The sequence below is a fragment of the Oryctolagus cuniculus genome, chromosome 12, assembly GCF_051225735.1.
Source record: "Oryctolagus cuniculus isolate XC-2025 breed Fujian yellow rabbit chromosome 12, ASM5122573v1, whole genome shotgun sequence".
Taxonomy (NCBI): domain Eukaryota; kingdom Metazoa; phylum Chordata; class Mammalia; order Lagomorpha; family Leporidae; genus Oryctolagus; species Oryctolagus cuniculus.
The window spans coordinates 60199320-60212753 of record NC_142878.1 but is presented as its reverse complement, the minus strand read 5'-3'; the positions used below and the strand labels follow the sequence as shown (position 1 = coordinate 60212753).

The window sequence follows — 13434 nt, the reverse complement described above, 5'->3', positions numbered from 1 at the left end:
GAAGGACATTTTGTGTGACAATATTTTGCATGATTAAAAATTTAAACAGAATAACAGCTATTTATATTTACAGTTACATGAGAGTAATTACTAAAGCAGACAAAATACTTACAGCATAATTTAATAGTGTTTTCCTCTAGCAAAGGTGCCAAAATTGTTATTTGCATAATTTTTACAATTTGTACTGAAACATAGCTAAGTGAAATTGGGAAGACATCTCTCCGACCACCTTTCTTCTTCCACAAGAGATGTGGGAAAGAGACTCCTATATCATAACATCTCATTTTTGTATAATTTTTCATAAAAATGTGACCCTCATGTCAAAGCATTAAGTGAAAGAGATGTGTTCCATTCATCCTTTCTCTTTTAGGGTCCTTACCTCCAAGGCCAGCCTCAGCCCAACTTGAAGGCTCCTAATGATTACGTTTATTGCTTCGAAGATTAGCCTTCTGAGAGGCACATGCTGGGCTGCTGGTAACTTGATCAGCATGGTCTTCTTTTGGTCTTAGTCTCTCTCTGGTTCTTTGTATCACAGGAGGGAGATGATGGTATCTGGCACATTCCTAGGATGACTTGAAGATAGCAGCCTTCTGTGTTTAGGGCTGAAAGATTGTGAACTCTGTTAGCTGAAATGCCACTCTGGGGAGGTGAACAGAACATTAAAGAAGCGTTAGCTGTAGGTTCAGTAGTGCAAGTAGAGTCAAATTTGAGAGCTGGGACTTGAGTGGACGTTTGTCCCTGCTTTCCACCTTAATAAAATCTGAGTGTTAACTGTGGAAAAGGGCACTGGAGAGATCACTAAAAATGAATCATTAGAGTCCCCAGAAGAACTTTATTATGATAGACTATGAATAACTCCTGTACTTTTCTGTGTGCTTATCAGGTAACTGGGTAACAAGTACATTCTGTTATCCTGCACCACAGAGATTAAACAGTCTGAATTTTAACAGCAGAGGAGTACGCTTTCATACAGGAATCAGTCAGTATCCTTCAGGGAATTCTGTGAGAGACATGGGAGAATAGATATCCTTTCTTAAAATATTTCCAAATTTGTGAGTGAACTAAATATATACATTTCAAATGAGAATGAATGAAACATATATATATTTCAAATGAGAATAACCAAATTAAGTGAAGAATCAGCAAAGAGTGTTGGAAGCTTTCGTTCGCTTCTGCTATAAGGGATTAGAGGGTTCCAGTCAATAAACAAAGCCGTTTTATGGCTCCTGACGGGTAAATTGAGGGGACTGATTTGGTCAAGCACCAGTATGAGGATGTTTCTGTTCAACAGTTAACAGGATTCAACATGATATGGAAAATACAGGCGTGCAAAACTATACTACGACGCTCACGTTGCCAGCGAAAGCCTAAAACACAGCCCCATTTACATATGTGTCCATCTGTCTGTTTTTACACTTTATTTTTCCAACCAGTGGGTGAAGTGGTTTTCATCCAAGCTGCAGTCTGAATTTTTTTTTCACCCGCTGCTTTCCATCATATCCTATAGATGCATATTTTAAAGTGCATGTTATTTGTCTCTGGACGCACATTTGCACAGTCTTGGCTGAGTTTCCAGTTCTCTCCTGGAAGGTTAGCTCATCTCGCAGGTCTGTCCTCTCTGCAATTGCATGTACCAGCCAGATTGTCCCTGGCTCCCTCAGTTCGGGAGCAGTTGTGGCCTTCTCTAGGTTGCAGAAGGTACCCCCTGCACCCCACGCTGGAAGGCCTCAGGGAAAGCTGCCACAGGGCCACAGTCTGGGGCCAGCCGGCCGGTGAGAATGGAAGTGCTTTCGCTCTCTTTACTGGAGAGGCTGCGTAAATCCTGTGTAAATAGAGGGAGGATAACAAAGAATGAGCCCCTGCAGCTCTGAGCATTTGGAGCCATTTGGGGCTGAATTTGCTAAATGCTGCTTATACCGCCTGAAAAGTTGAAGAGAAAGGAGCATAAAATCCCCTCTTTTTTTCCCTTTCTGCTCCTACCCCGGGGGGAGGGTGTTCGGGACCAGGGAAGCCTGAGGTAAGCCCATGTCGACTTGTTTTTTCAGTGATCTTTTGAGTGTGAAAAAGGTGGCCTGGGTCACTGTCCTCTCTTTAATGTTGGAAAACCCACACGGTTAGTAAATGTTGCATGTAAACGCAATCATTTCATCTCTTCTGCTCCCCTCCATGCTAGTGGGCCATGAACTAGTCAGTTGAAAAATCACAGAAAAATTTCACTTTAACATGTCCAGACAGTTAGGCACAGCAGGAGAGTAAAAGAGATCAGTAATTAGCAAGTCTCACGTCTGGCCCCTCACTCCCCCTGTGTTTCTAGGTCTACAGCCCCAGTCTTCCCCAAAATGAAGTGATGTGAAAAAAGGTAAATGGCTTGTGGGGGGAAATGTACTTTGCTCATGGTTCTTGGAAGGCAAGTTTTGTAGGGCTACATTCTATACAGAACTAAGAGGAACCCCTCCCCTCTGTTCCCCTTCCTTCCTTCCTCCCTTCCATCTTTCTCTTTCTTTCATCTTCATCTTCATCTTCATCTTCATCTTCATCTTCATCTTCATCTTCATCTTCATCTTCATCGTATTTGAAATCCCAATGCAGGTTTCTCAGAGGCAAGCTCTAAATTAAACTCCTGGAAGGTCGTCCCTGACAACTGCTGAAAGAAAATATCTTTTGACTCTTAGTATATTTTAATTCTGTTTTCAGAGTACTATATTAAGAGGTGGGGGGAAGCATAAAGAAATGATGACAGAAAATTAGTCTGCAAAGTACTGTGTGTTGCAGTTCCATGGCTCTATGTTATATTTCATTTTTTTCTTTAATGTTTCCAAATAAACCACAGAGCCTGGGCAGCGGGCAGCCCCCACTCTCCCAGCACTCTCTCTTCTCCCACTGAAGTAGGGCACATAGGAGATGGAGCCCCATTTTCATAAACAAGGCATGACACATGATTCAGATCATCTCTGAGGAGGACCAGGAGTATGCTCCCACAGTGAGACACCAGGCCTGGTATGTGTGACCCAAGGCCTGCCAGCAAGGGGGAGTAGAGAAAGGAGCCCAAGGCTTGGTGACTACTAAAAGTGAGGAAATCTCCCTCATGCGCATTTCTTCAAAGCAGGTTATATATTCTTATCAGGCCTTGATAATACAACTGGAGGCTTTTGCTACCAATTTGTCCATTCCTCTGCACTGGAGTGTTTATTCTATGTCAGGACCTGGAAATCAGAAATGAATAAAGCACTTCTCTTGCCTTGCAGAGGCTCACAAATTATTGAAGATATTTCAAAAACAGAATTGTAAATATGACAGAGATAAGAACAAACTGCTAAATAAATAGTAGTATAGTACGATAACTCTACTGTTGGGAGATTGGGAAATCTTGATAAAGGAGATTCCTTTTCAAATTGATTTTGAAGGTTGAATAGGAGTTTGTTAAAGGAAAATGAGAAAAGAGAAAGGGGGAAAAATGAAGAGAGAACATTCTGGACCAGTGGAAAGGAATTAACAGCGTGGAATCTTGAAAGATCCCACTTAAAACCCATTAGATGTTCCTGTTTTAAAATTTAATTTGCGCTGTAGATCCATACAAAATAATAATGGCTCTGTAGATACCAGGTATACTTGTCTGTGTAAAAATGCATGTGCTTAGTTCTTGTTTCATATTTATTTCAAATTGTACTTTCACCACTATCCCTGTGAGATATGAATGGGTCTCTCTCTTAGGACTGATTTTTTTCAGCTGGGAGGGCTAAGAGGAGTTTAACTTCACAGCTCACGTTTTCTTGTGCTCCTAACGGTCTGTGGGAGAAGGAGGAGGATGTGGGTGTAGGCTCTGAAGGAGAAGTGCCACTCTGCCACTTTCTGCGTGACCTTTGACAAGTTACTTTCTTTGAGTCTCAGTTTTCTTATCTGTAAAATGGAATTAATAATAATAGCTATTTCCCTCATTTGTTGTGAAGATTAAATCAGGATTGGAACATTGCAAGTACCCAACAAAAGTGCCTTGTGGTAATGATGACAATGAAAATAACAACAGTATTGAGAAAGAGAAGACAATGTACTAAAGAATGGATGTAAAAAACACCTATCTAACATTAAATAAAGACTTTTTTTTTACTATATCTTTCATTTTAAATTTTATTTATTTTTATTTTTTCAACTTTTATTTAATAAATATAAATTTCCAAAGTACAACTTTTGGATTATAGCAGCTTTCCTCCCCATTACCTCCCTCCCATCCACAACCATCCCATCTCCCACTCCTTCTCTCGTCTCATTCTTCATCAAGATTCATTTTTGGGCCGGCGCCATGGCTCAATAGGCTAATCCTCTGCCTTGCAGCGCCGGCACACCGGGTTCTAGTCCCGGTCGGGGCGTCGGATTCTGTCCCGGTCGCCCCTCTTCCAGGCCAGCTCTCTGCTGTGGCCAGGGAGTGCAGTGGAGGATGGCCCAAGTGCTTGGGCCCTGCACCCCATGGGAGACCAGGAGAAGCACCTGGCTCTTGCCTTCGGATCAGCGCGGTGCGCCTCTGCACAGCGCGCTGGCCGCGGCAGCCATTGGAGGGTGAACCAACGGCAAAGGAAGATCTTTCTCTCTGTCTCTCTCTCTCTCACTGTCCACTCTGCCTGTCAAAAAAAAAAAAGATTCATTTTCAATTATCTTTATATACATAAGATCAACTTAGTATATACTAAGTAAAGATTTAAAAACTGAATAAGGGCAGGTTTGTGCCATGAAGGGTTTGAGTACCTGTGTAAGTCCCATCTGGTTCAGATCTACCTCTCTGTCGATATGCCTAGGAAAAGCAGCTGATGATTGCCCACATACTTTGGCCACTGCCACTCATGTGGGAGACCCTGATGGAGTTCCAGGCTTCTGACTTCAGCCTGGCCCAGACCTACATGTTGTGGCCATTTGGGGAGTGAATAAGCTGATGGGAGTTCTAGCTATCTCTCCCTCTCTGTCTCTCGTTCTCTTTCTCTGTGTCATTCTGTCTTTCAAATAAATTTTTTTCTAAAAAAGAGCTGAGTAAATTTATACATGTATATGCATATATATGACCAGAGACAAAAATATTCAACTAATATTTTATACTTATGTACAAATTGGTGAATTATTTTAAAAAGCCACAATTTAATTTTATACACATATATAGTTTTATAATCAGGGATAAATATGTAAGTATGTATTGATGAATATACCTAATTCTTAGAAACATGTTAGAGAAGAGATCAATGTATTTCTCTTTCTATTTATTTGTATGTGGGAATGAAATAAGTGGAATTTACATTATGCAAAGCAAAAATGATGATGAATATAGTGCATTTTTATTGCTCAAAAAAAGAAATGGCAAAAAAATCCTTGTTTTTTCTAGTGAGCTATCATTCTTTATTAACATATTTTGTGGGACTATATTTACCTATTCAACCTGGTCCAAAACTAGGAGACATGATGATTAAGCAATGCACATGAGCTTATCTAAAAGAAGTGCAAATTTTATAAAGATTTATTTATTTATTTGAAAGGTAGCTTTACGGACAGAGAGAGGGAAAGACAGAGAGAGCTTCCATCCACTGGTTCACTCCCCAAATGGTTGCAATGGCTGGAGTCAAGGAATCAGGAGCTTCTTCCAGGTCTCCCATGTGGATGCAGGGGCTCAAGCACTTGGGCCGTCTTCCACTGCCTTCCCAAGTCATTAGCAGGGAGCTGGATAGAAAGTAGAACAGCTTGGACTTGAACTGATGCCCATGTGGGATGCTGGCGCCAGAGAGAGAGTCTTAACCTACTATGCCACAGCACTGGCCTCTAATTTTTTTTAGCACAAAAAAATATGGAATTCTTCACAAATTTGCATATCATCCTTGTGCAGAGGCCATGCTAATGTTGTGTGTATCATTCCAATTTTAGTATATGTGCAGCCGAAGTAAGCACTAAAGTATAATTTTAATCACAGTTCTTGTGTTTAATAATACTACACAGTGATATTCTCAAAGTCCATGACATCCAGACCATGTGGACAATAGGTTCTCAAATATCTGTAGTGTCTCTCTGGCTCTGAGGGTCAGTCTGGCGTTGCAGATTCTTGCTATACTGAATATATCTAAAGCCCTTGCAGGCACTGACTGACTTTGGGACAAAAGTTTGTACATTTCTGTTCATGATCAACTTGAAACTGCTCTAGTTTAGTCTGAACTGCTGGGCCTTAGAATTAATCTCTTCTCAGCAAGGAGACCCTTTCCTGTGGAATCAAGCCTTGCCTGCATCTGTCATTGATAATAGAGTTCAGACAAGGTAATGCTTCCAAAAGTAAAACAATAATTTACAATGCTAATGCGAGAATACCAGTGGTAGTAGCACTGGACTTGGAGTTGTCATGCCTGAGCTCCTGTTTATCCTTGAATCCATGGAGCTGGAGAAACTTGGACAAGGATTTAACCTGCAGGCCTTAATTTCCTCCATGTTAAAGGTCTGTCTTGGGAGGATGAAGTAAGTAGGAGGAGATGGACTAGGATTGTCTTGGTTGTTCATTGTAGTTCTGAAAAGGCAAGGAGAAGTCTTGGACTTACCATAACATGTGATTATGTTTTTGTCACTTAAAAAATTCCTAACCATGTATTTGATATCTAAAATAGTTTTGTTTTCCACATGGAATGAGACACTATGCCAGTGAGAAGAAATGACATCCTTTTGCCTGCATAGTTTTTATGATTAAGAACTTTGTAAGTGGGGATTTCTGCTTTAACATCACATTGTGTGTCTATATTCTTCACTGATTCATGGATACATCATAACTGTGAAATACAGATTTTGCCTATCCCTGGATGCCCGTGGAATACTAGGATTTAGTTTTCTGCAACTAGACTGTCTGTCAGTATTGCACTACCAGAGCAATGCCCTACTGGAAGCACAAGTATGGAAAGTATGTGTGCCTTCCTTAAGAGCATGGATGTAAATCCTTCTAGAAATGCTCTCAAAATACTTTAGAGTCTTAAAGTGGGAGAAGGACCCAGAGATTAGGTTCAGCAATAAAGGCAGACTAAAAGAATATTCTCTGTGATTTCCATCACTGGTTCTTAAGCTGGAGTAGGCATCGGAATCACCTGAAGGGCTTATTATACTCTGCTTGCTGGGCTGCACACCTAGAGTTTCATATTTAGTTGGTAGGGGTGGACCCAAGAATTTGCATTTCTCACAATTGCTTAACCAGTGTTCATGCTGCTGTTCCCCATTTTGATACCCACTGTTCCACAGCTTCTCTGTGTGTATGTGTTTAACCCCTATCAGAGAAAGATCAGAACAGAGTTGCTTTATGATGACCAATACATGGTGATGGAGAATACCATGATTTTCCTACCATGAATAAGACCTATAAGTAACTGTAGTTACTCACCATGACCACTAACTTGATTTGGGGGAGTAAAGTAGAATTTTACCTGCTAGTGAGCTTGCATCTCATTTCAAGTTACATCATTGAATTCAGTGGCTTCCAAAAGCTAATGAACCAATGCTAGACTGAGCAAACCCAAGGAACTTGTTAAAGATACAAATTCCTGGTCCTTGCCATAGGATATTTTGATTAGTAAACCTGGGAAGAGACCCAGGGTCCTTTGTTTTTAATAGATTCCCTTGATTTTTTAATCTACTTCAAATTTATCTGTCCACAGACCTTGGCTATTCCTTCTCATGGTCACAGACATCTGTATTGAATATCTTTGCCCAAAACTTAGGGTGTGCCCTTGGTCAAGGGATTAGCAACCTTTCAAATAAGTATATTCTGTATTTATTCATTTGCACCCACCTTCCTTCCTTCCTTCCTTCCTTCCCTCCCTCCCTCCCTCCCTCCCTCCTTCTCTTTCTCTCTCTTCCTTTCTTTTTAAATTTATTTGCTCAAAAGGCAGAGTGAGAGAGGTGAGAGAGACAGTAGGAGAGAGAGAAAGATTTTCTATCTGCTAGTTCACTTCTCGAATGGTCATAGCAGCTAGAGCTGGCTAGACTTAAGACAGGAGCCAGGAACTCCGCTGGAGTCTCCCACATGGGTGGCAGCATCTCAGGTAGTTGGGCCATCATCTGCAGCCATAAAAGGTGCATTAACAGGAAGCTGGAGCAGAAGTGGTACAGCTGGGACATGAGCTACCATTCCCATGTGGGATGCTAGTGGCTTAATTTTCTGTACCACAACAGCCAGCCCCTATAGTTTTTCTTCTTTCAAAGTGACAATACTTAGTGCAGTGGCCTGGGGTTCAGTCTCTCAGATAGGCCCTGGTGGATACTAGGATCTCCAAACACATACCATTCTTGGCATGTTTAGAAGTGATTGTATGTGTCCACAGGCAGCTCACCCAGCTGCCCTTGAGAAGGCCCTTGCCCTTCAGGTACTGTCATGCGTGCAGTTGCCCCAGTGTTGGGATTGTCAGTAAGAGTGGAGGGCCCTGGTTCTGTCATTTACTCACTGTCAGGCATGGGGTATCTGGTGTGGATCAGGAATGAAGGTAAACTTTTAGAATAAAAAGATAAACAAGGTCCTGATCCCAAGGATTCCAGTTTTAAACCTTAACTTCCAATGCTGAAATGAATGCTGTTATGTCCTATACATTTTTTGGTGTATGCATTTGTGCTGCCATACACACTGTTTTCAACATATGAACTTTTTTGGTACATGTACCATGGATTGCCAACTATCTCACACACAGCCTTAAAACTTTAACAGATAACAAATCGACCATCATCTGCAAAATGTACTTTAGTTACAGATCTTACAAATGGCTTTCAAGAATTTTCTTTGTGCTATTGTTAGTTCTCTGTACTAGAATTATTTCACAGTCTACTAGAAAGAAAAAAAAGATTTGTTGTCATATTTAGGGAAGGAAAATTCATCTTTTATAGAGGTATAAATGCTAATTTGAAAGTCTTATGTCTAGTTTCTAGTTTTTAACACAAAACCAGACCCATTATTGTTAATAATTATTTGACACAGTGGATCTAAATTCAAATATTTTACCACATGTATATGAAATGGACTGCTTTATTTTAGAATTCATGTAATGCTCTTGTCTTCATTTTAAACTAGTCATCAAAGGATGCTCAGTCTAGCTATATTTTTCTTGACTTAAATATAGTGAATCATATAGTTTGAAAGTGTTGCTAGCCCTTTTTGCTTTTAAGCAAGATAAAATGCACTGTAGAAATGCTGTCTTTCATTTTTAAGGTCATTGATTGGGTTAAAAAGGCAAATGCCTTTTCTCGTTGAACTTCCTTCAGTTAAGCCATTAACCTTTTAAAATAAGTGTATTCAAAAACCTATCAAAAAAAGCTAAATGAGATTTTAACAAAATCCTGACAATTTCAGCTTAAACATATACACAGAAACCATATGTGCTTAGGAAGAAATATATACACACAGGCATTGTTTACAGAGTGTGTTTTTATATTTGGAAGACATTGAAGGAAGAGTTATTCCATACATACACTATCTGAAATGTACATTCAGATAGCCCACATGGATTTTGCATTAAGAGACAAAGATATCTTTATCCATGGTGCACAGACAGACAGACTGACTTCAAACTTACACTTGCAGTGTGGGGTTTTTTTTCCCCTCATCTCCGGGTACTGCTTTTCAAAATTGCCTCGGGCTACAGAACAGCACCTCAGATCCCCAAGGCCCGCTGCCTGGCTCCTAATAGCCACTCTCCATCTGTGTCACATGAACAGCTGATGAGATCGCTCCAGTGTCTGTATTTTGGAGAGCATATCCACCCAGGTTAAAATGCTAGGGTTGCCAAGGAGCAGTCAGAAGCCATTAGTGTGGGTGAGAATTTGCCTTGCAGCAGTTCCTTGGCATGGTGAAAGGCGTGTGCTCGCGTCCCTGTGCAAGCTTGGGGAGGTGTGTGTGTGTGTGTGTGTGTGTGTCCTTGTCCTTGTGTGGGGAACCCCTGGTGAACATGGATATGCAGGGAGGGTAGACAGATGAAGATGAGACTCCATATACCCAGTATTCAAAAAGTCAAATGCCTTTTGTTTCTGTGTACACTGATTCTTCTTTGACTATTTGGGGTTCCCCCTCTATCCCCCCCTTTTATCATAACAGAAGGCAAAGAAAAAGAGAACAGCAACTTCAGGGTCATGCTCTAGTGTTTGGGCAGATGGAAGGGAGCTGCTTTGCCTTGGGGCAGGGTGGTTGTAATGAAGTGGCCTGTCAGTCTGTAAATAGTGAGGGTCATCTCTTCCATGTGATGGAGGGTATCGCATTGCAGTGAAAATGGAAATGTCAATAAAATTAATCTGCCAGCTCTTTGCTGTGGTTTTTCTGCTTCTCTGGTCAAAGAAGGTTGAGGGTTTTTTTTTTTTTTTTCTCCAAGAAAGGAAAAGAACAGGTACAGGGAAGCCCACAGACAGCTTTCAAAGTTAGATGTGAGTGGCCCAGCGGACAGCACGTCTGTGTGGTAGCACAAGCCGAGAGGAGGGAGCCCGTCTGGGAGTACACTGGTGGATCCGTAGCATTCCTCGGGAAACTACAGAGCATCCAGCTCAGGGTACATTGAGCACAGAGTTTATTGTTTTAGGCTTTCTTGGACAAGGTTTTTACTTAGCATGGGATTTATGGCATTTACTGCTAATGAATGTCTATTCTTAAATTACAAAAACCCCCATCTCAGCGCAATTCCCAGATGTCCTTCCAGGACCCCGGCTTCTTAAACACCAGCAGGGAGCATAAACTCTCTACTTCTCTGTTTTCCTCTTTCGTGTGGCTCCAGGCTAATGATGTGCAAGGAAAACACAGCCATCTATAAAGCCCCAGTGCTGTCCCCGTATTCTTCATTTATTTTGCATTTGATTATGCCACAAGTCGGATCTTGTTTCTTTCCTTTTTTTAAAGTTATTAGTTCAAATATTAATGTAGGGATATGGCATATATTGCTGCTCTTGATTGATGCCTTCCCAAAAACAGGAAGACGTGCTCGTATGAATTTTAAGAAAGTAGGGGTCCTGCTATGCCTTGCCAGAAGAGTTTTTCAGATACATAATTTAGATGCCCTGCAGGCAGGCTTTCAAGGCATTTTTGCCGGAGGGCAAGAAAAAATAACTATGACTGTTAAAAGTAAATGATTTTTGCTAATGCACAATTAATGCCAGAGAAAAGCACAGAAGAGAAAGATGTTGATAGAAACTTCTGATTAAGTGAGCACCCTACCTTGATGTGTATCTTTTTTCCTGCTCATGATAATGATCAGTGGTGCAGAGAGCTAAAAGTTTTCATGTCATGCAAATGCTGAGTGCAGGGTCCTATGAGGAGTGCGAAAGTGTGCATGCTGAGGAGGTGACAGTTCTAGGAGGGGCTGAGCAGGCAGTGTGTTATGTGCAATCAACAGTGACACAGTTACTGTCACCTATGCAGGCAGCCTAGAATATATAGACTACAGAACATTTAACTTGATTACCCTACAGTATGTATTCACTGTGGGCACAGGGATGCATTTCCACTGAATGGGTTTTCTGATGGCGCTTTTCCCACATTGGATTCCATAATTGACAAAGAGCTACTGCACTGTGTCAAGCACACAATTATAATTGAATTAATGATATGGGCGAGTGTGAGACACACAGAATTAACATTTGAAGAGGCCTGGTTTAATTTTGTCTTTTACATATTTGTGTCTCCAATTATACTTTAATGAAAGAGAATATACCCGCTTAATGGATTTCTTTCAACAAGCTTAGCTGAGCTCGTCATTAGCTGCACATTTTTGTTGGCACCCTTGCTATGTTTTCTCTAATGTATTTTCACTTCTTTCTACTAGGGGATGGTTTAGATAACAGCGTAGCTTCACCTGGCACAGGTGACGATGATGATCCAGACAAGGACAAGAAACGCCAGAAGAAAAGAGGCATTTTCCCCAAAGTAGCAACGAATATCATGAGAGCGTGGCTCTTCCAGCATCTCACAGTAAGTCAAGATGAAAGACACGAAAAAAAGTTTTTGTTGTCTATGCCTGTTTTTTCTTTCTTGAAATCTCATGACCAACAGATTTAGCTACAGTTTTAGCAACTATTACCATCCAAAAAGCACCCTCTACAAAGTAGCGGATTTTTCTTTTAAGAGATCAGGGGTAGACCTTATTCAAAATGGTCTAGGATCCTAAGTATACTGTATATAAGCCTATTTGTTGTGCATGCCACAAAGTCAGAGCAGAACTTTAGATAAGGCACCTGCAACCAAGGGAAATGGCTGTCAGGAGCTCGTGAATCCATAAACATTGCCGATTACACGATTAACGAATGTCAACTGATCTAGCAGGCAAAAAAATACCTTGCCACATTCATGTCCCCTGCTCACAATATCAGTTGCAAATCTAATCACCAAAGCGCTTTGCAAACATGTCACGTGTTTATATGACAAATGCAGAAGGGTTATAGGTGCTATAATGCTTTTTTGTTTGTCGGGTGGAGATTAAAGATTCTTTTTTAGCTGTTCAAGTCCATTACCTTAAAAGCTAACCCTATTCACTTCTGGGGAAGGATTAACTCTGTGTAACATTTTAAAAGTAACGATTTATCTTCATCCTGTTTGCAGTTGGTTTTATGTGTCAGTATATTCTGTTGACTCTAAGACTCTCCTGACCAAAAAAAATTACAGTGTATTTTTACAGAAGAAATAGGCAAGCTTATATTTTACTGTTTGTTTGGAAATCCTGAGAAAATGGTAATGTTTTCGGAGGATGTTTCTTGCTATCATACTGTTTTCAGGCCATTCTGTTTAGGCTAATGCTTAAAACTAGAGTAGCTCATTGAAAGCTGAAGGTCTTCTTTGATTATCCAACTTGTGTGCTGTGGTGCTGAATGACATTAGTTACAGTGTCATGGGTCCAGGACAAGGCTCTGCTCTTATTTATGGCAGTGGTGGCTGCTGATCTGCTGTCCTCACAGATCTACAAAGGGCAAGGAGTGGAGCGGCGGTGGGGAGGGAAAAGTGATAGATTCACATTCCTAAATCGGCCATTTTGATGTAAGGACATTAGTAGCAAACTAAGGTGTATCGATCTGGCCTGTGGTGTCAGGATTAGCTGGTAGAGCCAGCGAGGTTGCCTGCCGTGGTGGTGGTTATTCTTGCCTTGCAGCTATGGCCATTTCAAAGGTCAGGGCCCTGCACTGACTCGGCTCAGAGGAATTAGACAGAACATGCGGTCTCTGGGCTGATTACTTAACCAAAGACAAAATAATGAGTCCTAAGCAAATACTGACTAATTGAAAGGGCTGTAAATCCATTACATATTGGTCAGGGATAATCAGGAGTATTTAATCACTTTTATCTATTCAAGAGCACTGGAGCTGCAACAGCAAAGCCCTGAACCTTGCCATGTGCTTATTATTCTCATCATTATCAAAATTACTTCACAGCTGTTCTTTGCTACATCACCTCAGCTGGAGATTTACTAACCTGTAAAATGT

At 40.9% G+C, this 13434-nt stretch overlaps 1 protein-coding gene and 1 non-coding gene across 18 annotated transcripts in view; one reads left to right on the top strand and one right to left on the bottom strand.

The window, feature by feature from the left end:
* The window catches only part of MEIS2 (Meis homeobox 2), a 240005-nt gene that overhangs the window by 59139 nt on the left and 167432 nt on the right, over nt 1-13434 (top strand). For all 17 annotated transcript variants that reach the window (XR_016217537.1, XR_016217538.1, XM_089309419.1 and 14 more), the window contains one exon: nt 11787-11932. Coding sequence is in view for 15 of the 17 variants with exons in the window: in XM_089309419.1 (XP_089165545.1) it covers nt 11787-11932 (146 nt within the window). In the remaining 2 variants the exon portion in view is untranslated. The remainder of the gene's footprint in view (nt 1-11786; nt 11933-13434) is intronic.
* On the bottom strand, nt 5813-5919 carry LOC127483876 (U6 spliceosomal RNA). The gene has a single exon (XR_007910670.1). It is a non-coding gene; the product is annotated as a U6 spliceosomal RNA (small nuclear RNA).